The sequence below is a fragment of the Anolis sagrei genome, chromosome 3 (assembly GCF_037176765.1).
Source record: "Anolis sagrei isolate rAnoSag1 chromosome 3, rAnoSag1.mat, whole genome shotgun sequence".
In the NCBI taxonomy this organism is placed as follows: domain Eukaryota; kingdom Metazoa; phylum Chordata; class Lepidosauria; order Squamata; family Dactyloidae; genus Anolis; species Anolis sagrei.
The window spans coordinates 173296660-173323652 of record NC_090023.1 but is presented as its reverse complement, the minus strand read 5'-3'; the positions used below and the strand labels follow the sequence as shown (position 1 = coordinate 173323652).

General features: G+C 41.0%; 1 protein-coding gene across 1 annotated transcript in view; it reads left to right on the top strand.

Annotated features, from left to right (window-relative positions):
- Window positions 1–21459, top strand: part of SLC29A3 (solute carrier family 29 member 3) — a 67091-nt gene extending 45632 nt beyond the window's left edge. The window contains exons 4-6 of the mRNA XM_060768854.2: window positions 9196–9422; window positions 13950–14112; window positions 17153–21459. Coding sequence (XP_060624837.2) covers window positions 9196–9422; window positions 13950–14112; window positions 17153–17828 — 1066 coding nt within the window. The 3' untranslated portion in view covers window positions 17829–21459. The remainder of the gene's footprint in view (window positions 1–9195; window positions 9423–13949; window positions 14113–17152) is intronic.
- Window positions 21460–26993: the final 5534 nt, after the last annotated feature.

The window sequence follows — 26993 nt, the reverse complement described above, 5'->3', positions numbered from 1 at the left end:
AGATAATAACCTAGGAGGATTTTGTTGTGCAGCAAGCAGATCTTAGCCACGTCCCATGTACAAGGCACACAGACAAGAGTAGAAATGAACAGAAAAATCTTTACTCTTAATAGCAGAGATGAAACACAAACTTGCAATGTTGCATACAAAAAACAAACAGTTCAAGAAACTTACATAGTCTTTGTAAGTAACACAAAATAAGGCATCTTCATCTTAAGTCTAATGTGAAAGCAAAACATAAACCGTAAGCAAACGGCTATTCCACCATAGCCTCCTTTAGAGCAGCATAACGGCTTCTCTCTAACCTGCTTCTCAGAGCAGAGCCTTTGAGCATAGATCTCCTCAGAGAAAAAACTCTCCAGAACTGTATTCTAAAAGCCCATACAGTTATACCGATGTGGTCCAAGATTGCTGGTTGACCTACATTACCAGCTGTACATAATAATTACCATCATAAGGTTTTTCTTCAATACACACACACACACACTTGGTCCTGCTACAAATTACTGTAACAGATTTGGTTATGATTGGGAGAAAGAATTAGCCTATATTGTCTTCTGCCTATATCATCAGTTGAGAGCCCCCCCCCCCCCCCCCGTGGCACCAACGGCTGCTCTTGCATTATTACTAATAATATAATATAGAATATTGTATATACTTATAATATTTATAATATTATAATGTAATACAATATACAATATAATACTAGCAATAATATAATACTAGCAATAATATTTTTAATGATTGTTGTAATATTGATGTTGGAAACTGTCCTGAGTCCCTCGATGGAGATGAGAAGACTGGTATACAAACTGCTAAATAAATAAATATATACATACATAATAATACAATATTATAATTATAATTATATATTTACATTACATGTAATATTACTAATAATATTACAATATAATGGTATAGTGCAATATAGTAATATATAATACTGATATTGTACTATGCTAATAATATAATATATAGTATGAAAATATATCTTATAAGCCGCTCTGAGTCCCCTTCAGGTGAGAAGAACAGCATATAAATGCCATAAATAAATAAATAAATATTTCCTCAGTTCCAGTTTTCCAATGCAGCTCTTCCATAAATTGTGGTTTAGAAAGCAGCTGCAAAGAGGAAAAGATTGGCAGAAGGGAATGGTTAAGCACTGGACACAGGGACACAGACTTGCTTTGCATGATGGAGGTAGTCATGGAATAGAGAATCCAACAGGTATCATAAAAGTCTACCTCTCAATTTGCTATCTCTGGATATCTTTCTCTTCCCTCCTGCTGCATATCTCATTTTTGGAAATCTTGAATTCCCGTCTAGTTTAGGATTATTGTCCTGCATACAAATTTAGGCCTTAATCTATTATTAAACTATTTATTTATTGTGTCAGAAACAAATGGAGGGTGCAGTTATAATGTATTTAAAAAAACAAAGTTTTATTATTATGTTAAATGTCCTTTGACCAGAAGCTGGCCACTTGGAGTGCTTCAGGTGTCGCTGTAAGAAGGTCCTCCAATGTACATGTGGCAGGCCTCAGGTTATATTGTAGTAGGTGGTCTGTGGCTTGATCTTCTCTGCACTCCACTTTGTAGCTCCATTTCTTAAGATTGGAAGTCTTCTGTGTGCCCAAGAGGGAGTCTCTCATTTGGTATCAACCACTGACTGAGGTTCCGGGTTTAGCCTGCCACTTTTGGACTCTCGTTTCTTGAGGTGTTCCTGCAAGTATCTTGTAGCTCGTAGGAAGCTATTTCTTGATTTAAGGCATTGGCTTGCTTATACTAATACTAATTATGATAGTAATGCTCAATTACTACTGCAGTGGGACCCTCCTCCCCCCCCCCCCATCCCTGTCTCTCCTTTCTAGCTTTTCATAGTACAAGCAGTCCCTGAACTACAAACATCCAACTTACACATAGTTGAGAATGGGGGTGAGACAATAGAAAGTGAGAGGAATTTACCCCCAGAAAGAGAAATTCACCCCTGAAAGAGTTATTATGGGGAAAAGGTGTCTCCATCGAAGGTTTCTCATCAATCCTTGTTTCCACAAAAAGGATTTTTTTTTCAAAATCCAATTATTGCAGTGACAGAAAGTGAGGTGAAATCTTCTGAACAGGGGCCCAGACAGCAAAAGGAGCACCACAGTGATGTTAACCCTTCCCTATACTATCCAAAGCTTATACATGTGCATTTGTATCCTGGGTAAATTATGGTCATATTTTGGCAGAGTATAAAGTATAATAGTGGAATTAATTATTTACATCAACCTTCATCCCTGACATGGGAACTGGACAAATAACATTATCATCCTTCCTGCTTCCTGGATAGAAATCTTTGAAAGACTAATCCAGGAATAGAGCAATACCTTGACTATTTGCTGTGCAGGAAGTGTGGCTGAAGTGATGCCAGAAAGATTTGGATTCTTTTCCTCTACCTCTTGGAAGGGAAATTCTCTCCAGTAAGAGTGACCATGAGAAAAAGGTGTCTCCGCTGCGGCTTTATCACCAATCTTGGTTTTCACGACACCCAACATTTTCAAAATGCAATTGTCACAGGGACAGAAAGTGGGGTGAAATCTTCTAAACATTGGCGCAGAGAGCCAAACAAACACCATAGGGTTGTTAACCCTTCCCTATGCTAATAATCATCATCATCATCATCATCATCTTTACGGAATAATAATAATAAACCTATACGGAAAATCAGAAACTGAAATAGAGTCACTGACCAACACAGTGAGAATCTTCAGCACTGACATCAGTATGGAGTTCGGTCTAGACAAATGTGCCACAGTGGCATTAAAGAAAGGGGAAATTACACACAGCAAGGGCATAGAGATGCCAAACGGACAAACCATAAAGTGCAATCAGCCTAAAGCCTATTAATATCTCAGCATACTACAATTGGACAATATCAAGCATGGATAAGTGAAAAATGTTGTCAGCAAAGTATTTATCCAAAGAGTCAGGAAGGTTTTGAAGAGCAAATTAAATGGCGGAAATACGATCAACGCTATCAGCACCTGGGCTACTCCCATCATTAGATACACTGCTGTGATTGTGAACTGGATGCAAGCATTGCTGAATGATCTGGACAGAAAAACAAGAAAACTGATGACAATCCACTACGCATTACACCCACGTAGTGATGTCTACAGACTTTATCTGCCCAGAAAGTCAGGAGGCAGAGGACTTCTGCAAGTGAAACAAACAGTAGAAAAAGAGAAATATGCACTGGCAGATTATGTGAAAGACAGTCAAGAACCAAAATTGAGGGAAGTCAATAGTAGTAAACTGCTTTAAGTGCAAAAGACAAAGAGGGAATACCGTAAAAACACAATCCAGAGTAGAAGAGAAAACTGGCAAAAGAAGGCACTCCATGGATAGTTTCTGGCAAAAATTGAGAGCCAAATTGACAAAGAAAAAACATGGCTGTGGTTCACAAATGGAACTCTGAAAAAGGAGACGAAGGCTGGCTATCAAAGCCAGAATTGAAAAGTCGACAACAGATCCCAAATGTAGACTCTGCAAGGAAGCAGATGAAACAATAGATCACATCCTCAGCTGCTGCAAGAAGCTGACAGACAGACTACAAGCAGAGGCACAACACCGTTGCTCAGATGATTCATTGGAAGTTGTGCCACAAATACCATCTGCCTGCAAGAAAGAACTGGTGGGATCACAAGCCGGAAAGAGTTACAGAGAATGAAATTGCCAAACTCCTCTGGGACTTCCGGATTGAGACAGACAAAGCATAATACTCCTGACCTCACAATCGTGTTAAAAAACAAAGTATGGATCATTGATGTCGCAATCCCAGGTGACAGCAGGATTGCAGAGAAACAACAGGAAAAGCTGACACGATATGAGGATTTAAAGATTGAACTGCAAAGACTCTGGCACAAGCCAGTCAAGGTGGTCCCAGTGTTGATCGGCACACTGGGTGCAGTGCCTAAAGACCTTGGCCTGTACTTAAACACAATAGGCGCTGACAAAATTGCCAGCTGCCAGCTGCAGAATGCCACCTTACTGGGATCTGCACGCATCATTCGCCGATACATCGCACAGTCCTAGACACTTGGGAAGTGTTCGACGTGTGATCCAATTCAACAGCCAGCAGAGTGTCTGCTGTGGACTCATCTTGTTGTGTTTCAAATAATAATAATCTTTATTTATGTCCCGCCACCATCTTCCCAAAGGGGACTCGGAGCAGCTTACATGAGGCCAAGCCCTCGATACATTACAGCAAAATAAAATATAAGCAACAAAATAACATTGCAATAAAATAAATAAACCAATCAAGTAAAATAAACTGTACAAAATAACATAATGGAAAATAAAAACAGTGGGCAGGCCAAATGCACTACATAAAATGATAAAACTCTGGATGAGATGTGTGTGTGTGTGTGTGTGTGTGTGTATTAGCTGGAGTTACACTTTAAAAATGTACCTATTCCGACTTACATACAAATTCAGTTTAAGAACCAAAGCTACAGAGCCTATCTTGTTCATAACCAGGAACTGCCTGTACTGTGCTTGAGAAGAGTTCTCTGCATATATATATATATATATATATATATATATATATATATATGCGCGCCTCCATGTTCTCTGTTACAGCTACTATCCTTCTTTGTAGAATTCCTAAAATAGAAATAGAGGGGTGGTTCCCCCTCCCTCCAGTTATGTCATGAAAAGCAACAAAGAAGCGGAAGGGAAGGCTACAGAGAGATAGCAATTCCTGCTCTCCTTCTATATATTCTTCAGGATTGAAATCCATTTTGCAAAACTCATTATGTGCTTAATGCCTTACATTTTAAATGTGGCATTCATTTATCTTTGGCACATTGTTGATTCTGCTGAGTGGCACATCCATAATCAATAAGTGTTTTATTATGCTAAGTTTTCAGTGTCATAAATACACATGAGGCGGGCTTGCAGTTATGGAAACTCCAGCACAAATCAGTTCCCTGTAGTTCGGTTGCTTCCAAAGGGTGTTATAGCTGCGCTGTACTCCACCCTTGTTAAGGGCACCGATGGCGGCTAAAATACGAGAGTGCTTCTGAGACAGATTTCATGCCTGCGTGGGCAAAGGTGACATTGAAGAGGACAAGAAAGGGAGGAAGAAACCAAGCAGTGAATGCAAGGAATGAAAGTGTTAACCAGTTCTCCTGTTCGTCCAGCCATAATTCACTTAGTTTGCTTGGAGTGTCTCTTTCAACGTGTTCTGTGTAGAACAGGTTGTATTTGTCAGGAGTCCCTGAGTCAGGCAGGCAACATTTCTAAGCTGCGCAGTTAGTTGGCAGGAAGTATATCTCACCCGGAGTCCCTTAAGAGGAGGATGTATGTCATGAAAGGCATGCTTAAAACCAGGGTCACATCCCCAAAGAAGAAACAGAAGACTGATCCTTTGTTCAGTCTTCCCCTTTTTCTTTCTCTGCCTTTTGAGCTGAAGGGAGGAGATGATCAAACCATCAGTGTCTATAATAAGTAACTTTCCTACTCAGGCAGCTAATTATCATGTAATCATGCCATTGCCGTTCACTAGGTTGCAGTATTCCCCCAGCAGATTCTGTCCTTGTTGCTGTTGCTTATTGTTGTTGTGATTTCCTTTTAGCACATTTCCACTTTGGTTTGTAGAAAGATTGAATCAATGAAAAGCAATATCTGTGTTGTTTGATTTCAAATAAAACATATTTTAAGCTCTATGTCAGTGTTTCTCAACCTGGGGGTCGGGATCCCTGGGGGTCGCCAAAGACCACCAGAAAACAAAGTATTTTCTAGTGGTCATGGGCTTTCAGTGTGGGAAGTTTGACCCAATTCTGTCATTTGTGCGGTTCAGAATGCTCTTTGATTGTAGGTGAACTATACATCCCACAGCAACTACAACTCCCAAATGTTAAGGTCTATTTTCCCCCCAAACTCCACCAGTGTTCACATTTGGGCATATTGAATATTCGTGCCAAGTTGGTCATGATCCATCATTGTTTGAGTCAACAGTTCTCTCTGGATGTAGGTGAACTATAACTCCAAAACTCAAGATCAATGCCCACCAAACCCTTCCAATTTTTTCTGTTGGTCATGGGAGTTCTGTGTGCCAAGATTGGTTCGATTCCATCGTTGGTGGGGTTCAGAATGCTCTTTGATTGTAGATGAACTATGAATCCCATCGGGTATTTGTGCCAAATTTGGTCAAGTGAATGAAAATACATCAGATATTTACATTATAATTGATAACCGTAAAAAAAATACAGTTATGAAATAGCAACGAAAATTATTTTATGGTTGGATGTCAACACAACATGAGGAACTGTAATAAGGGGTTGCAGCATTAGGAAGGTTGAGAACCATTGCTCTATGTTTTTTGTGATTTTCCCCCCTCCCCAGACTTCTTATATTCTTGTGCTGCATTCTTTGTAAATTGCTCTGGCATCCCCAAGGAGCCAAGAAGTTGGTTCCATCTCCCTAGATTCTTGACTCCTCAAAAACTATCCACATTAGCAGTAGAGTAGGCATAACTTGGCTGCTCATGATCTAAGACTATAGCAATGTTAGGGAACTTGGAAAAAAATCCATATTCCAAACTCACAAAAACACATACACAGAGAAGCACAAACTTTATAATTATATAAAAGTTAATATTAAACTTGGCCAAACTGAAGAACAGACAACTCTTTCACAACAGTCAGCATAGAAATAAGGAAGTTTCAATTTGTTAGAAAGAACATTTAATTTCCTGTACGCAGATTGTTTTGAGGCACTGTAATGTGTTGCTTCAGAATTTAACTGTTGTAATGCTGAAGCCTGCCTGCAGACATGCCACTAGCTACTCCTATGTTATGTTTGATAGTATGATGATTTACAGGCTTGGAAGTGGCCAGGGTCATATGACCAGAAGGATTTTGGGGGTTGGAGGGCTTGCAATCCCAAAGGCTCAATCCTAATTTTCCTAGCAGTGTTTTCTTATGTATCTTTTCCAGGGACAACAGCTTAAACTTTGCGGTTGCCTCAAAAGATTCTTAAATAGGTACCGTATATTCTGACGTATAAGACTACTTTTTAACCCAAGAAAATCTATTCAAAAGTCAGGGGGTCATGTTATACGTGGGAGTCATCTTATACGCTGGAGTAGCTTTATGCATGGTAGTCATCTTATATGCAGGAGTAGTCTTATACGCTGGGAGTCGCCTTATAGAGCGGGTGCTGAAACTTCCAATCCGAATTGGAGAATCTGTGGTTGCTGCATATTGTGGGGGGAGCTCAAAAATGGCAGTGGCCGCGTCCCTGCCGTGTGCAGCGACTGTATGAAAGCATTAAGGGTGACGCTGTACAAGTATGGTAGAAGAAAATCCATTCGTCAGGATTCGTGGACTTAATGTGGTCCCGATGGTGTTTAGAATACTTTTTGACTTATTTTTTTACTTTACAGCAACAGTTTTCTTTTCTTCTCTCTGGCCATTTTGTCAATTGCTTTTTCTGGTTTGATAGTGATGTCCTGATGGATGGAAATTATTGCTAGTCCACTAAGTCTCTGGTCTGTCATTAAACTTCTAGATACACTTTTCACTCTCTTCATAGTTGAAAATGATATTTCCACACTTCATGTCATTACTGATAGAGTAGCTAACACAGTCAAAAGGAAATTTATTGACTGATAGTAGGTTTTGTCACACAGTTCCAACACTTTAAGTGCCTCAGTATCTTTCTTAATTGATGGTGTAATATTACACCACATTATGTACTCAGCCTTGATGGAAACAAGTGCTGCGTCATTTTCAAAGTATTCTGACAGTTGTTCCATAGGATGAATTTTGTCTAGACCTAAAAACCCAAGGAGGAGAACCTAGAAACTGGTTAAAATATCTTCATTTGACATGAACCTTTCAGTAATGTTCTGTATGAGTGAATCCTCACGTACCAGTAAGGCCACCCTGAGAATGGGTTGTTGTAGGTTTTTCCGGGCTATATGGCCATGTTCTAGAGGCATTTTCTCCTGACGTTTCCCCTGCATCTATGATGGTTTGTATGTTGTGTTTCCTCATCAGCTTCCCTATGTGGTCAGTGGTTCCCTTGTTGTATGGCAAGAACACTTTTCCTCTGGGTGGATCTTCATCTTTTTGAGGAAACACAACATACAAACCACCTACAGACCCACCAAGAAAATCCAACAAATGCTACGTTCAGCAAAGGACAAGAGGGGTCCTCTCACCTCTGCAGGAGTCTACCGTATACCATGCAGCTGTGGTCAAGTCTGCATAGGGACCACCAAACGCAGCATTGCCCAAACACGAATCAAGGAACATGAAAGGCACTGCAGACTACTTCAGCCAGAGAAGTCAGCCATAGCAGAGCACCTGATGAACCAACCTGGACACAACATTTTATTTGAGAACACAGAAATGCTGGACCACTCTCACAACCACCATGTCAGACTACACAGAGAAGCCATTGAAATCCACAAGCATGTGGACAATTTTAACAGAAAGGAAGAAACCATGAAAATGAACAAAATCTGGCTATCAGTATTAAAAAAAACTCAAAAATTACAACAGCAAAACAACAGAGTAAACAATCAGGCACATCAAATAACCTCTCAATAAAGGATTCCCCCAGGCACTTCCAAGCCATTAAATGCTAATCAAGGTGGTCAGTTGAAACATTCACACCTAGCTCCAGTAGACAAAAGTCCTTTGTCCCACCCTGGTCATTCCACAGATATATAACTCATTTTCCTACTTCCAACAGACCTCACTACCTCTGAGGATGCTTGCCATAGATGCAGGCGAAACATCAGGAGAAAATGCCTCTAGAACATGGCCAAAAACCTACAACAACCCAGTGATTCCGGCCATGAAAGCCTTCAACAATCCACCCTGAGATTTTCGGGGGGGGGGGGGGGCTAAAGCCCCTAAAGCCTCCCCCCCCCCCCCCCCAGCTACATTCCTGTCTGGGAGTGTAGACTCATATAATCAAATTCAAAGCAGATAATCTGGGATCAGACCCTGGAATATATGGCAGTATAGATCCAGCCTTCCAGTGTGTCTCCCCCAATATTGCTTTTATTTCCCTGCTGTCCCATTGCTTAGGATTTCACTTCTTTCTTTCTGTTTCCATTTCTTTACAAGGCTGCCCTCTGATATTGTCTCTTGTTCAAAACACACATGTTAATAATTGTTTTTTCTCCTCCTTTCAGGGTCTCTGTCAGCGTACGCATTCTGTCCTCCTTGGTCACCATGTTAGTGGTTTTGATGGTGATCACAGCATTGGTCAAAGTGGACACCTCTGCTTGGACTCCGTGGTTTTTTATCCTCATCATCCTTTGCGTGGTTATCAGCAGCAGCGCTGCTACAGTCTTCAGCAGTAGCATCTTTGGACTTTCAGGATGTTTCCCAATGAGGAATTCCCAGGCATTGATTTCAGGTTATTTTTAAAATTTACTTTATACCTACCTTTCTACGGACATGGAATCCAAAGCAGCTTCCCGGATTTAAAACAATGACATCTAAACTGACAATCTATATAAATAAAAATGTAATGTTCGTTTGTGGGATTAACAGAACTCAAAAACCACTGGGAGAATTGACATCAAATTTGAACACGATACACCTATCAACCCAATGTATGTCCTTCACTCAAACAAAAAAAAAAGAAATAAAAAGCAGAAAGGATTTCTAAACTGCATGTCCACAAAGGAGAAACTGCATACCCAGAAAGAGACCCATGGCCACACCCCCTCCTCCTCACGGGGAAACAGCCAGCCATTAAAGCATGAGGAGCCAGGCATGCGTGCACGGCCACACACACACACACACATAAGAGAGAGTGGGCACCATGGGAGTGGAGGTGGAGGCTTGCCGCATAGCGCCCCTTCTCCTTCCCTGCTATGTCAGGAGGGCAGTCTCCTTCTCCTTTCCCTATTGGAAGAGGAAGGGCCGGACGAGTGGCACCGGCAGCAGCAGAGCCCCTAGGCAAGGAAGAAGGGGAGGAGGAGGAGGAGGAGTTGAGGGAGGTCGACAGTGCTTGAGTGAAGGACCTTCCTTCTCTCCCTCACTCCCTTCCCTTCTTTCCTTCCTCTCCTTCCTTCTTTCCCTCCTTCCTTCTTCCTTTTTTTTCTTTTCCTTCTTCCCTCCCTTCCTTTCCTCCTTCTTTCCCTTTCTTTATTTCCTTCCCCTTCATTTCCTTCCCTCTTTCCTTTCTTCACACCCTCCTTCCTTTCCTTCTTCCTTCATTCTCCTTCCTTCCTTCCTTCCTTCCTGTCCCTCCTTCTTTATTTTACTTCCTTCCCTCCTTCCTTCCCTCCCTTTTTCCTTCCTTCCTTTCCCTCCTTCCTTCCTTCTTCCTTCCTTCTTTCTGTGTAAGATATAAATACAATATTAAATGGGACACTCAGGGAGGGAAAGAGGGAAGGAATGAAGGAGGAAAAGGGGGGAGGGAGGGAGGGAAAGAAGGAAGGAAAGAAAGAAAGGTAGAGAAGCAAGGAAGGAGAGAAGGAAATGAAAAAGTGAAAGGAAAAAGAGAGCGAAGGAAGGAGAGAAGGAACGAAAGATAGGGATGGATGGATGGATGGATGGAAGGAAGGAAGTAAGGAAGGAAGGAGAGAAGGAAGGATGTACAAAGAGCAAAGAAAGTGGGGAAAGAAACAGGTAGAGATGGAAGAAGAGAAATAGGGAAAGAAAAAGAGGAAAGGAAGGAAAGAGGGAAGGAAAGAGAGAAAAAGGGAGGGAAGGTTGGCCACAGCAACGCGTGGCAGGTACAGCTAGTTTAGTAAATAAAACTGCTGAGTGCTGTAGTTATGTTTATGAGCATGGTGCGTGGGTTGTCTTCGGGCATAAGGTTTTGACCGCTCATACTCACATGACCATTGAGTTCCCTCTTAATAAAGACAAATGCAAGCTGGCGTTTAAAATTTTAAAAACCGTGGGATGTTTGAAGAAGGAAGCTTGAGGAGAAACCAACAGTCAAAGTGAGCTGACTTGTCATTTTATCCTGGATTCACCCATTCTCTTGGTTCAGTATTCTTCTTAAAAGTCTTGTCTTGTGACATCTCTGTTGAGGAACTAAACTTCAGTTTTTTTGATAAAAAGAAAACATCTGCATTCAGCTCCATGTTTGTTTGTGTCTCAGGAAAAATACAAAACTTTGCATTGTCTCATTTTATATTCTGCATTAGCATTCATTTCCATAACTGATGAGTTCCATGTTTGCAGCTATGAATGATGAGGCCCCTCGAGGTTTGTTAGGTGATATTAACACTAGAAATATATTTGAAGCTAGAAGGAAGGCAGGGTGGAGCAAGCGAGAGGCAAAACTATGCAAAGATTTCAGGTTTTTAATGTTCTGGGCCACAGCAAAGGATATTATTAGGGGTTGAGCCATCGTGGAAGTCCTCACCACAGTCCTTATTATAGAAACCTCACATTTACAAACTATGAGATCATTTATAATGTTAGTTATTTTTTTCAATGCAGAAGTGGGAGAAAAACGCACCATATGTGAAAGAACCCTGCACCATGTAGAAAAATGAAGTGTCAGGAAATAAAGATGGGAGGGAAGAAAACATTGCTCACAAGATGTTTGAAAAACTACTTTCCAGAATTAGTATTTTAAAAATGACCTAGTTTGTGTAATGTGAGCTATAACAATTAAGTTTAAACCATCAATAGGAGGATATATTTGCAAGTTTCCATGCTGGCAGTGGGATTCTGGAATTTATGGTTCAAAGAAGCAACCTTTCCAAGACTTAGTTGTGGTAGTTATTTAACCACGATAAATCGGAGCCTATTGCTGTTGTTTCCCTGTTTGCCAAAGGCTTAGAGTTGTCAAGATTTAACCAATGAAAGCCTATTTTTTCATGCAACAAGAAAATGTGCATTGTCTTTCTGAAGAATAATTCCCTTCAAACTGCCTCAAAAACTATTTTTGAAATTCTCAAAAGATAAAAATAATAATTCAAAAGCAACTTGCCCATCTGGAGGGTAGGGTTCTTTGATAGTGATAAGTCAGTTGTGCCAACACTAAATTTATTTATATTTAATTAATTAATATGCTACCTTTCTCCCAGAATGGTAACCCAAGGAAGTTTCCAAAGACATGTACAGGTTTGTGGGTTGCTGTAAGTTTTTCGGGCAGTATGGCCATGTTCCAGATTTGATTAACCTCTTCCCCTAAACATGCTTTTTGTTCATCTTAGCTTTAAATATATATTGCTATTGACCCCTCAAATGTAGGAATTCTTTGTGTATGTTCATAAGCAAATCCAAACTTCCCCAGAGGGGGGCGACCACAGTTACTTAACCACAATCTCGCAAGTGAATTTAGAGGTCGACAGGATGAAAAGATATGTCCAGTTTGCAGCAGTGGGAAGGTGCTTGGGGAAAAGTTCAAGAAATTGGTTTTTTTTTCCTGGACTACACTGGTAGAGATAGACCCCAAAAGGACTTTTGACCAAATTCTAGGACAAAACCAAAGGCAGATATACTGTCAACTAGACATGGATAGAATCGCTCAGATAACTTGTTGCTCGTAATAATCTTGTGTAAAATTACCTTTTCAAAGTGATATCGAAGCTTTTTAAAAAAACTGGAAGTGTCTGTCCTTCCGAAGCTTTTTCTGCCATTTTTGTTACGACTCAGGAAGTGAGTCTTTGGCAGTGGAAATGCTATGAAATAATTGATAACATCTTTAGTTTCCAACAATGTTCTGGAGTTTTCAGCCACTCTTATAAGTTGGACTGGTGCCCTGTACTATGCATAGCCAAGGACTTCAATCTGAAGGAAGACTGTTTCTGTTGTGTATGTTTTAGCTTTCCTCCGCTTCTGGTCCTTGGCCTCGGATCAAGCCAGAGAAGCCAGTTTTAAACCAGAGAAGGAAGGAATTACCAGGCCTCATCTCAAACCAGAGAAGCCAGTTTTAAACCAGAGAAGGATGGAATTTCCTCTGCTTGCTTTTCCCCGCTCCTGGTCTCTGGCCTTGGCTTAAGCAAGAGAAGCCAGTTTTAAACCAGAAAAGGAAGGAATTTCCTGGCCTCGGCTCAAGCCAGAGAAGCCAGTTTTAAAGCCAGAGAAGCCAGTTTTAAACCAAAGAAGGAAGGAATTTCCTCCGTTTGCTTTTCCCTGCTTCTGGTCCCTTGCCTCAGCTCAAGCCAGAGAAGCCAGTTTTAAACCAGAGGAGGAAGGAATTTCCTGGTCTCAGCTCAAGCCAGTTTTAAACCAGAGAAGGAAGAAATTTCCTCCCCTTTCTTTTCCCCGCTTTTGGAGTAAAACAACCACTTTCAAAGTAAAGACCACCCAATGAAACAAGAAATAACACTTTCAACCCATGAACAAAATGATTCGGAATTCTTGGAAGTTTCGAAAAGTTTTGAAAAAAAATTCTGTGAAAATCAGAATTGACTTTAGAATTGAACCACCAGCGCCCCCTACATCCAAAACGGGGTTTGAACCACTTTTTGGGGATCAACCAAGCCTACTGTCAACATTCCAACGCAATGCTAGAGGGCTATGTAGAAATGCAATATGTATTAGAAATGCTATATTAGAAATGCAATGGAACGCCAGGCTCTCAGTGGATCTACACTGTAGAATTAATGCAGTTTAACAGCACTTTAACTGTGGTGGTGTAATGCTATGGAATCCTGGGAGTAGTAGCTTGACATAGTCTTTAGCCCTGGTGGCTCACCAAACTGCTACTAGGATTCCTTAGCATTGAATCATAGCAGTTCAAGTGGTGTCAAACTGTATTGATTCTCTAGTGTAGATATAGCATCTGTTGGCTGCTTCACTCTCTTGCACCTCAATTTCAGCTTCTCTTACTTGGCTTCAGAGCAGCTCTCAGCTCAAACTGCCTTCCTCAGACTAAGCCAGCAGAGGCTGATGCTTATTTCACCATTCCCTGACTTTGGTCCTCTTTTCTCCCCACCCTCCTTTTTTTACCATCCTTGTCATATAGGTCAGGCCATGGGAGGCACATTGAGTGCTGTCGCATCAGTGATGGACCTGGCAGCAGCCTCTGAAGTTACAGACAGTGCTTTGGCCTACTTCCTGACAGCAGACGTCTTCATTATTGTGTGCATTGGGATGTACTTGATCCTTCCTAAACTGGAGTATGCCAGGTAAATCTTGTCAGGCCAGCAGGTCAGGACTCAGCGTGTGCCTTAATGGCTTCGTTCCAAAGCATCTCTCTCAGGATGCCACGAGCCTGCCTTTTCCTGCAGCTTCTCTCTTTTTATGCTCTGTATTCATTGCTTCTCTGTTTTGCTATTTCCAAATCAAGATTTCTGACTTTGGATTAACTGTGCAATTTAGAAGAGCTTGGAGAGGTTACCTTTTCTGGAGTAGATCTCCAAGAATTGCTCAGCTTTCTTGACCATGCTAGCTAGGACGGGATACAGGGAAAAGTAAACTCTTTAACCTAGAGAGCCTGTCAAATGCAAAAACAGACAGGATATATGGTTGACATTATGGTCTAAGCCTCTCCACTTTCATGCAGATTGTGGTGCACACCCCCTGTGAAAGTGAAAACTTCAAATAAGAAAATGCTACTATTCTAACCCAAGAGCATATCCTCAAAGTCAGGGGTTCACAAACTTTTTAAACAGAGGGCCAGGTCACAGTCCCTCAAACTGTTGGAGGACCGGATTATAATTTGAAAAAAAAAAAGAATGAATTCCTATGCACACTGCACATATCTTATTTATAGTGCAAAAATGCTTAAAAATACAATAATTAAAATGAAGAACAATTTTAACAAATATAAACTTATTAGTATTTCAATGGGAAGTGTGGGCCTGCTTTTGCCTGATGAGATAGCGTTGTTGTTGTTGTGTGCTTTCAAGTCGTTTCAGACTTAGGTTGACCCTGAGCGAGGGCCAGGTAAATAATAATAATAATAATAATAATAATAATAATAATAATAATCTTTATTTATACCCTGCCACCGTCTCCCCAAGGGGACTCGGGGCGGCTTACATAAGGCCAAGCCCAGCAATACAAAAACAATATACAACAGAACACAGCAAAATGAAATGAAATGAAATGAAATACAAACCCACATTACACATATCAGAAAGTGATTACATTGGGTGGGCCGATTTAAATAGATTAAAATTTTAAAACACTGGTGAGAAAGCAATGTAATGTGTCTGGACAGAAAATCCGAGAGATAGAGTAGGTTGTGATTGCACTAACAAGTAAAATAAAGTGCTACCGAGGGCCGTTTTACAGAGGTAGGTCATGTCAGGGCGTTATTGTTCATTCATCCACTGAAGGCACACTGGAGCCTTGGAGGGCCGTATTGGCACTCTCTAACTTGATGCTTTCCAAATGTCTTGGGCAAATGCCCAATTTATCCCCAAGTCACATGGCCAGTGACCAATGGTCATGTTACTGGGGATGATGGGAGATGTCGCCCAACTGTTCTGGAACGTGCCAAGTTGAGGACAGGATACGTATCTGACCCCCGGGCCTTAGTTTGAGGACCACTGTTCTAAGTAGTTCTAAGCTCCAAGTGGAAGTTGAACATAGAGCAGTCCTGCATAACCTGTGGCCCTCCAGGTATTTCGGACTTCAGCTCCCAGAATTCCTGACCATTGAACAATTCAGCTAGGGCTTTTGGAACTTGGAGTCCCAAACACCTGAAGGAACACAAGCTGTGCAGACCTGTCATAGAGCCATGCTGGAGGACACATGGGTATCTAGCACAGTGGTTCTCAACCACTGAGAGTAGAAGTCTAAAACACCCAGAGAATTAAAGGTTGAGAACCGCTGATCTAAAAAAGTGTTCTTTCAAAGAGTTTGTAGATTCTCCAGCATGACTCTGAGATCATCTTCTGACAGATATTGACCATAGAGTTATACTGACCATTGAGAACCTATTAATCTAATACACTAATAATCTGATCTGCAAAAGTTAAACCCACAAATGTGGATGGCCAAGTGTAGAGTAGTACTTGCTGGCTTTAATGAAGAGTCTTTTTGGAACCTGATGGTAGTAATAATGATAACTACGGTGGAACCTCAACTTAAGAGCATCCCAATTTATGAGCAAGTTGAGTTAAAAGCTGTTGCTCAGCCCTTGTATCAAGGAGCCCCCGGTGGCGCAGTGGGTTAAAGCCCTGTGCCGGCAGGACTGAAGACCGACAGGTCGCAGGTTCGAATCCGGGGAGAGGCAGATGAGCTCCCTCTATCAGCTCCAGCTCCTCATGCGGGGACATGAGAGAAGCCTCCCACAAGGATGATAAAAACATCAAATCATCCGGGCGTCTCCTGGGCAACGTCCTTGCAGGCGGCCAATTCTCTCACACCAGAAGCGACTTGCAGTTTCTCAAGTCGCTCCTGACACGACTAATAATAATAGCCCTTGTATCGCTTGACATACAAGCAGCATTTTGAATTAAGAGCTAGCGCCATATGGAGCACTAGTCCCAGAGTGCAGGGCTTTAGGGCTTCATGGGAGTAGCCTCCATGCCTTGTACCTCATGGCTCCATGCCTCGTGCTTTTGTCCACTTTGGGGGATTACTGTCTGCTTTGCTCTTGTCTGCTTTGGGAGATTGCTGTCTGCTTTGAGGAACTTAGAGTTAGTTGATTTTGTGTGGTTTTTATGTTTGGTTTCATGAAGAGAGAGAGCAAGAGAAGAAGGGAGGCTGAAATGAGTACAGTTTGAAGAAAATGATGTGCCTCTTCACTTTGTGCTTTTTGCATCCTTACCACAACTGTGTGGTTCTACCATTTTAAAGTTGATCTTTCTTTTTTATTGTTTCATGTGAATGTGCATTTATACATTATTTTATTATTTATAAAATACATTTTCTTATTTAAAAACACGTGACAGAAATATGTGGGGGGGGGGGGAGGTTCGGAGTTCGGAAGAGATTAATAACATTCAATGCATTTCAGTAGAAAAAACTGCTTTGAGATAAGATCATTTTGAGATAAGAGCTTGGTTATGAAACAAATTAAACCCTTTGGTCAAGGTATCACAGTATTTGTACTTTTTATTTTGGCTGTCTTAATGTTTGTCTGTTGGAGAGATAGTGTCTTTCTTCCACCCTCATCTCAGTCTGGGTGGCCATCTGTCGATGCTGCTTTGATTGTGGTTTTCCTGCATGGCAGAAGCCCACGTGGTCTCATCCAATCTATGATTCTTTTTGCAGATATTATATAGAAAGACAGAAGGACATCACACAGTCACCGCACATCTTACCTACTGATTATGTGGAGGAAGGGGTTGTGATAACAAGCAATACTAGTCACTTCCCACTGAATAGAGACTATACTGGAAGTGTCTCTCCCTTGTGGTCCATCCTGAAGAACATCAGTACATTGGGCTTCTGTGTCTTCTACATCTATTTCATCTCTATCATGATTTTCCCTGCAGTCTCATCCAGCATAGAATCAGTCAACAAGGTCACTGGGGGCGTGTGGACAGACAAGTACTTCACCCCACTTACTAGCTTCCTACTGTACAACTTTGCTGACTTGTGCGGACGCCAAATCACTGCCTGGATCCAAGTCCCTGGACCCAAAAGCTGGTTGTTGCCTACTATGGCTCTGCTGAGAACTATTTTTATACCAGTCTTCATGCTTTGCAACTATCAACCACGGATGCATAGTGCAAGGGTAATCTTTGCCCATGATATCTATCCAGTGGTCTTCACCACACTCCTTGGATTCAGTAATGGCTACCTGATTACGCTGTCAATGATCTACGGCCCCAAAGTCACCCCGAAGGAATTGTCAGAGGCAGCAGGGGTGTTGATGATGGTGTTCATGCAGCTGGGGTTGGCCTTGGGGGCAGGCTTCTCTGTCCTTATTGTCCATCTCATATAGAAGAAGAAGGCCTTATGCACCAGGTCATTTTCAGCAAAACAGACATGTGCCAAACGGAGCCATTTTCTGGTTTAGGAAATGCTCTGAACACTTGCCTTCTGGTCGTGAGGAATAACGTCAACATTACAAATTGCAAGGGCCAAAATCACGAACCATGCAAAATACAGAGTTCACAAAACCCAGAGGCCAAATTGCAGTGTGGAACCATTCTCCTTTTTCTGGACTTTCAGTAGTGTGCCCAGGTGTGGAGTGGTGGTGCCTATGCACAGATATTTTGTCACTGAGTTTATTGCAAAATGAACCACTGAGGATACTAGAAGAAAAAACAGTGTATTCTGGTATTTTTCTTGGAGTAAATCTATGAATCAAGGGACCAAAGCACTATATTCTGCCAGCATTCAAGTCAGTTGTGATGCAATAAGAAATGTTGCTGGAGACGTTTCCATTGTTGCACATATAATTACAATGAATACCAGGATATTGATATAGGTTTAACTAGTTGCACATATAATTACGATATTGATGCACATATATTTACGATGAATACCAGCATATTGATATAGGTTTAGCTAGTATCATGCAGTGGTTTCAGCACTGGATTAGGACTGGAGATCAGAGTTGAAATCCCACTCAGCTGTGGAAACTGTATGAGGGCTCCTTCTATACTGCCATCTAAAACCCACATTATCTGCTCTGAACTGGATTATATGATAGTATAGACTCAGGCCCCCTTCTACACTACCATATAATTTATTTTATTTATTTATTTACAGCTTTTATACTCCGCCCTTCTCACTCCGCAGGGGACTCAGGGCGGATTACAGTGTACACATATATGGCAAACATTCAATGCCAATTTTTGACATACAAACATATACAGACATACACAGAGGCCAGAGGAGCTGTCGCTTTCATCGTCCATCTGCGACGCTGATGAAGCACTTCCGCATTCCCCGCATGCTTCCCTGCTGGAATGCTTTGCTGGAGTCTTCTTTATGGCCTCATAAATCAGTTAATTTAGCCTCCCCACACTTTAAGGTGGTACCTAATTTTCCTGCTTGACAGATGCAACTGTCTTTCGGGTTGCAAAGGTCGACAACAGGCTACACACAATTGGTTGGAAACCCACTCCAACCCGGGCTGGCTTCAAACTCATGACCTTTTGGTCAGAGTGATCTTAATGCAGCTGACACTGAGCCAGCTGCGCCACAATCCCGCAATTCTGATTATCTGCTTTGAACCCAAGAATCATCCCTATTTACAAAAAAAGATGCACAAAAGATCCAAACAAATTACAGACCTATTAGTCTCATTGATATAGTGGCCAAAATTTATTCAAAAGTACTTCTCTCTAAATTAAAACTATGGGAATATGAAAACAAAATCTTAACAGAAGAACAAGCCAGCTTCAGATCAGGAAGATCCACCATGGACAACTGTTTTGTATTAAATCACCTAATTAACAAACTTCTCAAAAGAAAGAGCAGGTTATATGTTGCTTTCATTGATTTAAAAGCAGCTTTTGACAGCATCAATAGAAAAATCCTCTGGCAAAAATTAACAGCCCGTGGAATAGACCACAGATTACTACTCCTGATCAAATGTCTGTACTCCAACAACCATATTCAGGTTAGAATGGGAATCAGTGGAGCCCTGACAAAGAGAATAGATTCCTGCAAAGGTGTAAGACAAGGCTGCTTATTGGCCCCTTTACTTCTCAACATTTATATGAATGACCTGCCAGATTCCCTCAGCAGCTCGGATGTTCACATGCCAAAAATTGGTTACAGACATGTAAATGCTCTTTTATACGCAGATGACATGATTTTGATGTCAAATACATAAATAGAATTACGAAGATTATTGAGCAAACTTAACACCTATGCCCACAAAAACAAAAATCCAAGTCAAAAATAATGGTGTTCGGAAATCGCCCTTCTAGACACGAATGGGTTCTAGATACAGAGCGAATAAAACAGGTTAGTTCTTTTACATATCTAGGCTTGGTATACTCAGAGACAGGCTCATGGCTTGCACACTTTCAATCTTGTGCGATCAAAACTAGGGCACGCTCAAACACACTGGCAAGATTGTTGTCCCATAAATATCCTGGATCTTTATCCCCGATAATCAAAGTTTACAAAGCAAAAATTGTCCCCGTGATACTATATGGAGCTGACATCTGGGGCCTAAGCAAACTACCAATACTGGAACAAGCACAAACAACATTCCTAAGACAGATACTTGGTGTTGACATCAAGACCACCGCTGCTGCAGTCAGAGCAAAGCTAGAAATATATTTTATCGAAGGCTTTGAACTGGATTATATGGCAGTATAGACTCATAATCCAGTTCAATGTGGATTGTCTGCTTTGATAATCTGGATTATATTGCAGTGTAGAAGGGGCCTCAGTCTCTCAAAGCCTACTTACCAATAGCTCAATTAATCTTAGTGGGATTTAAAGGAAAGTCCAATATATAAATATCTAAAGAAGTCTCTGTGACTCTATAATTAAGTGACATCTTTAAATCCTGTTAACATTCGTCTTATGCAATTTCAGCCTCTTGGAAATGTTTACTTTTAAAAATTAATGCATCGCAGGGTGATAGAATATGTTTTAAATATTGTGGAACTCTTGAGTTTTATTCAGCTAAGATTATTAGATAGACGGTGATTTGAATTGATAATACCCACAGTGTTGTTTTAGACCAACAAAAGCATTATGAAGTAGGACAGATTTCTTATTGGGTGTCTTAGTTTTATGCCAATCATTGTGTCGAAACCATAATTATAAGTCAGTTTCATGCTTGTACAGCAAGTTTGTGATACTGTATATGTTTCTCATAGTGTAAAACCCAACTGAAAACTTGAGTAGTTGTTTCATGAGTAGATCTGTCTTGAAAGTGATAAGAATAGCAAATCTACTTATTTATGTATTGGTCAAAGCTGAGGTGTCTAGAAAGTTTAGGAGATTTTTGAACCTTTCTGAATTGTACCTAATATTTCAATTTTTATGAAATACTTAAAATTGTGTAAGCTGAACCCAGTTTTCCCTGTTGTTAAAATAATTCCTTTGCAGGCTTAGACCCCTTCCACACAGCTGAATTTAATATCACATTTTCTGTTCTGAACTAGAATATATAGCAGTGTGGACTCAGATAGCCCAGTTCAAAGCAGATTTTGTGGGATTTTCCGCCTTGATATTCTGAGTTACATGGCTGTGTGGAAGGGCCCTCAGTTGAACACTAAAAATATTTTGGTTTCACATGTGTTGGGTTCCACTTCTTTCATGTGTGACATTTTACTATTTGCATAACATTTATGTGTAGAGAACATTACTGATATGATAAATGGTCTGTTTAGCTGCATTTCTAGCATATGTTCTAGTGCACAGCTTTCCAAATTCTGTGCAACAGCTTGTTACTGTGTCAGTTGCAATGTGTAGGTGTGTTCCTCAAACGTAACAAGAAATCCTGTTATTCCAGTTCAAAGTAGATAATCTGGATTTTATACAGTGGTGTAGAATGGGCCTGAGTCTTTGTGAAATCAGCAATAAATCATGTATATTTTAAATATATAAATGAAAGATTTTATGAGATATGTTATGTCCCCATGAATTTTATTATTGCAGTTTATGTATGGTTTGATTTAACTTCTGGTTTGCTAGTAAAACTGAATTACCATGTCGCGAAATGATGCATGTCTAAAAATATTGTTACCAATGCGAAACATTTTGAAAGCTGCATTCGAAAGGAAGAAAGAGACAGGTTTGTGCTAATCTAATATAGGAATGTACATAAATGTCATCCTGCCCTCTGAGGAGCGGCTTAAGGAGCTGAACATGTTTAGCCTGAAAAAGAGAAGGCTGAGAGGAGATATGATAGCCATGTATAAATATGTGAGAGGAAACCACAGGGAGGAGGGAGCAAGCTTGTTTTCTGCTTCCTTGGAGACTAGGACACAATGGAACAATGGCTTCAAACTACAAGAGAGGAGATTCCATCTGAACATGAGGAAGAACTTCCTGACTGTGAGAGCCGTTTAGCAGTGGAACTCTCTGCCCCGGAGTGTGGTGGAGGCTCCTTCTTTGGAAGCTTTTAAACAGAGGCTGGATGGCCATCTATCAGAGGTGATTTGAATGCAATATTCCTGCTTCTTGGCAGGGGGTTGGACTGGATGGCCCAGGAGGCCTCTTCCAACTCTTTGATTCTATGATTCTATTATACCTTTTGGTTGTATGAAGCAACACAGAGGGAATGTAGAGGATGCTGCACATTAAACTTTTGTAACAGTTATAGAGTCAGGCAAGGTCAACTGAACCAAATTCTGTATTGTCGAAGGCTTTCATGGCCGGAATCACTTGGTTATTGTCGTTTTTTTCGGGCTATATGGCCATGTTCTAGAGGCATTCTCTCCTGATGTTTCGCCTGCATCTATGGCAAGTATCCTCAGAGGTAGTGAGGATGCCTGCCATAGATGCAGGCGAAACGTCAGGAAAGAATGCCTCTAGAACATGGCCATATAATCCGAAAAAATCTACAACAACCCAAACCAAATTCTTTCCATTCTCTTTCTGGTCAGCATGTCCAAGACTTTCTCTTGTGACAAGAAAATCTATCCAGTTTATACAAGAACCATACAGAGGGTAATTATGTAGGAGAAATGCTAGAGTAGAGCTTTAAAAATGCTTTCTTGGGCAACAACTCCCAGATTGTCCCCTGCCAACATGTCCTCCAGTCATTTTGGACTTCAGTTCCCGCAATTCCTAACAGCCAGAACAGCATGGCTGTTAGGAATTATGGGAGTAGAAGTCCAAAATGCCTGGAGGGCCCAAGTAGGTCCAGGCCTGGAGTATGAGATTTGTTACTGAACCCTGTGTCTCTTTCGAGGCCTGTGCAGCCTCCTCCTGGCATGGCTCCTCCTCCCTCCCTCACTCCCTTCCCTTTCCCTTTTGCCTTCCTTGCCTGACTGATGCAAAAGGCTTGCTTGCTTCTTCTGTCCCTCCATCCATCCTTCTCCCTCTCTCTTCCTCACTCCCTCCCTCCCTCCCTCTCTCTCTCTCACTCTCTCTCTCTCTGAGGAGGCTTTAAAGGCTGCTTTTCAGAGCAGTTTTGCTGGGCTGTTCTGGCTTCTCAGCTTGGCTCCTGAAGAAGGGACGGCCAGCTCCTTTGCTACAAATGGCTGCTAGTTTCCCCCTCTCTCACAGGAGGGGGCGGAGAATGGTTTTGCGCATGTGTGGTAAGGTATTTTTTAAGAATTTTAAGGCTATTTTCACGGTTTTGGGGTTTTTTTAAATTGTTGGTCATACCTTGTGGTATGAGATGTTTGGAGGCCAAATTTGATGTCAGTTGGCCCCATAGTTTGTTTGTTTTTAGCCTACTCATGGCACACAGAAGCTTTTTATATATTAAGATTGTATATAATGGGCCTTGAGTATTCACAGATTTGAGGTCCTAATACCAAACTCTAGTGCTTCCTCTTCATCCTGGAAAGAAGTGACAAGCGGAGTGCCATAGGGTTCCGTCCTGGGCCCGGTCCTGTTCAACATATTTATTAATGACTCTTAGATGAAGGATTAGAAGGCAGGATCATCAAGTTTGCTGACGACACCAAATTGGGAGGGATAGCCAATACTCCAGAGGACAAGAGCAGGATTCAAAACGATCTTGACAGATTAGAGAGATGGGCCAAAACTAACAAAATGAAGTTCAACAGGGACAAATGCAAGATACTCCACTTAGGCAGGAAAAACAAAATGCAAAGATACAGAATGGGGGATGATGATGCCTGGCTTGAGAGCACTGCGTGTGAAAAAGATCTTGGAATCCTCGTGGACAACAAGTTAAACATGAGCCAACAATGTGATGTTGTGGCAAAAAAAGCCAATGGGATTTTGGCCTGCATCAATAGGAGCATAGTGTCTTGGTCCAGGGAAGTAATGCTACCCCTCTATTCTGCTTTGGTTAGATCATACCTGGAATATTGTGTCCAATTCTGGGCACCACAATTCAAGAGAGATATTGACAAGCTGGAATGTGTCCAGAGGAGGGCGACTAAAATGATCAAGGGTCTGGAGAACAAGCCCTATGAGGAGCGGCTTAAGGAGCTGGGCATGTTTAGCCTGAAGAAGAGAAGGCTGAGAAAAGATATGATAGCCATGTATAAATATGTGAGAAAAGCCACAGGGAGGAGGGAGCAAGCTTGTTTTCTGCTTCCTTGGAGACTAGAACGCGGAACAATGGCTTCAAACTACAAGAGAGGAGATTCCACCTGAACATGAGGAAGAACTTCCTGACTGTGAGAGCCATTCAGCAGTGGAACTCTTTGCCCCGGAATGTGGTGGAGGCTCCTTCTTTGGAAGCTTTTAAACAGAGGCTGGATGGCCATCTGTCAGGGGTGATTTGAATGCAATATTCCTGCTTCTTGGCAGGGGGTTGGACTGGATGGCCCATGAGGTCTCTTCCAACTCTTTGATTCTATGATTCTAGTGCAGTGGTTCTCAACCTGGGGTCCCCTGATGTTTTTGGCCTGCAACTCTCATAAATCCCAGCCAGTTTATCATCTGTTAGGATTTCTGGGAGTTGAAGGCCAAAAACACCTGGGGACCCCAGGTTGAGAACCACTGCACTAGTGGATACCATTGTGCTCTGTGTTGAAAAGGAAGCGATCTGTACAGACTATAATATTTTATTTTATTACACTTCTACCATTGATGTTCACATATTTAGAAATTCTGCCCAGCCTTGGCTACCAGCTTCTGACATGTCACCAGATGTGCACAGATGATATTAAGCCCATCTAACACAGTGAGTAGAAACTTCCTTTGAAAAATGACATGATAATTTTTAGCATATTGGAATTCCTGCCAGAATGCGGAATGCACAGTTTTGCCACTTGGAGAAATTTAGCAGGTGAAGTTTTTCCTGGCATGCAGAACTCAGTGATGAAAACTCATCACTTATCTGTTAATGATACTGGACCCGGGCCTATAGATTGCGGAGGGAGAGAGAACTTAATAGGGAAACAATTAGAAATTAGCACAAATGAGAACACGGGTCTAGACAAGATAATCAATAGTGTCAAAGCTTGAGCAAAAGTACAAGAGAGTCAGGTGTTTGTATATGTTTCATATTTCCTGAAACAGCAAGAAACTGATTGTTCCCATCAGTGTAGAAGCAACTTGCAGGTCAAATATAACTCCTTCTAGGAATAAAATAAGTCAGATGAATGTCTATCTATAGTCGTAAGCTACTTTGAGTTGTGTGGAGGTGGTAGTTTTAGCTGAATAGCCGTTCCTCTCATACCCAGCAGTGATTCAGAAGACCATTTATTCATATCTATCCAATTTGAGAAAAAGTGGAAGTTTTGTTTGCCTTCATTGAAATCTGTTTTCATACAGAAAATCCAGCTGCATAAAGGAGGGCTTCTTAAACTTTACCCACTCATAACCTCTTTTCACTTGAGAAAGCTTTACGTGACCCCAGGTATATAGGTATGAAAAATACGTATAAAAATCAAACATTTCCTGAAAATAAGTCAGCATTTGTAAGGCTTGCTAAACAGGTTGATTTTTCCCTTTTTTTTTTGGAGTACAGGTGAAGCATTTTCTGCAGAGACCACTGTAAGCACTTCACATTTTTGCTAAATGATTTGTGTAAATGGATGGTATCCAGATACCTTTTATTTATTTATTTCCGACATTTATATGCCGCCCTTGCCCTTCTCACCCCGAAGGGGACTCAGAGCAGCTTAAAAGTAAAAAGTAAAAACAATATATTTTATTATCACCATAGCACAATATTAATATTATATATTACATTATACTATAACATTATACTGTAATATTATTAGTAATATTACATTTAATATAAAATATATAATTATAATATATTATTATTAGTAGTATTATATTGTATTACATTATAATATTATCAATATTATATGTATATACAATATATTATATTATATTATATTATATTATATTATATTATATTATATTATATTATTAGCAGAGCGCAGGAGACAAGATGGAACTGCCTTCCTGGCCCCTCTCTTCACTCTGATCTCATAGCAGCAGTTGGTGCTGGGGAGGGGGGGGGGTCCCAACTAATGACACTGGAGGCAAGATGGAACTGCCTTCCTGGCCCTTCTCTTCACTCTGCTCTCAGAGCAGCAGTTGGTATTGGGGGGGGGGGGGGCTCCCAACTGATGACACTCGAGGCAAGATAGAACAATTTTACTGTTGCCGATTTTTGTGGCCCAACATTAAACTAAGGGTGCCCCATTTCGTATCGGGGCCCGCAGTTTAAGAAGCAGTGGCATAAAGTACTAAACTTCACACCACAAAAGTGGTTTTAAAGGTGTGTGGGTTTCTTCAATATGGTTTCTTACAGCATTGAGCATCCAAATGTAGTTGAGAATGATGTCTTTGTAAAGTGTTTTGACAGTTAAAGCCCTATATAGTTTGGGTCCAGGTTACCTACAGGATAGTCTTCTCCCATGCAGTCCACCCCTTAGAACACAGAGGTCCTCTGGAGAATGCTTACTGTGACCAACCAGAACCCGACTAGCAAATGTCACTCAGAGGACCTTTTCATCATCTGCTTGAAGACTGAAATTACCTGCTGTAAGAACTCCAACAGCTAAATGAGTTGTCGGAAATTAAGATGCAGTTGAAGACCTATCTCTTCTAGCAGGTCTTCCCAGGATCAATTTTCAAATTCAGTGTCTTTTTCTTTCTATTTCATCCTGTACAAATTGTAACATATATCTGTACATGCAAGTGTTTAGAAAAATTACCCTTTTGGTGACTAAAATCCCCATAATTCTCCAGCCAGCACAACCAGGTTCTGGGAATTGTTATAAACAAAAGTAACTTCTCCACGTTTTGTTATTTATGTGTACATGTTGTTGTGTTTCTCGCAATTCATAAGAAATCAAAGCATGCTGGTAAGAAACTACAGAAACATTCCACTCTGAGGCCAAAGTACAAATTGCACCTCATGGAAAGAGAGAAACAGAGAAATTTGGGAGTAATGTGAAATGCCCGCAGGGGATGCTTTGCTCACCTTCGTAAGAGAAAACTGCAGTTGCCCAAATTCTGTGGTCTTCCTTTTCCATTTGCTCGTTCTAGAGAAAGTGTTACACAAGACTGGAGAGGTCTT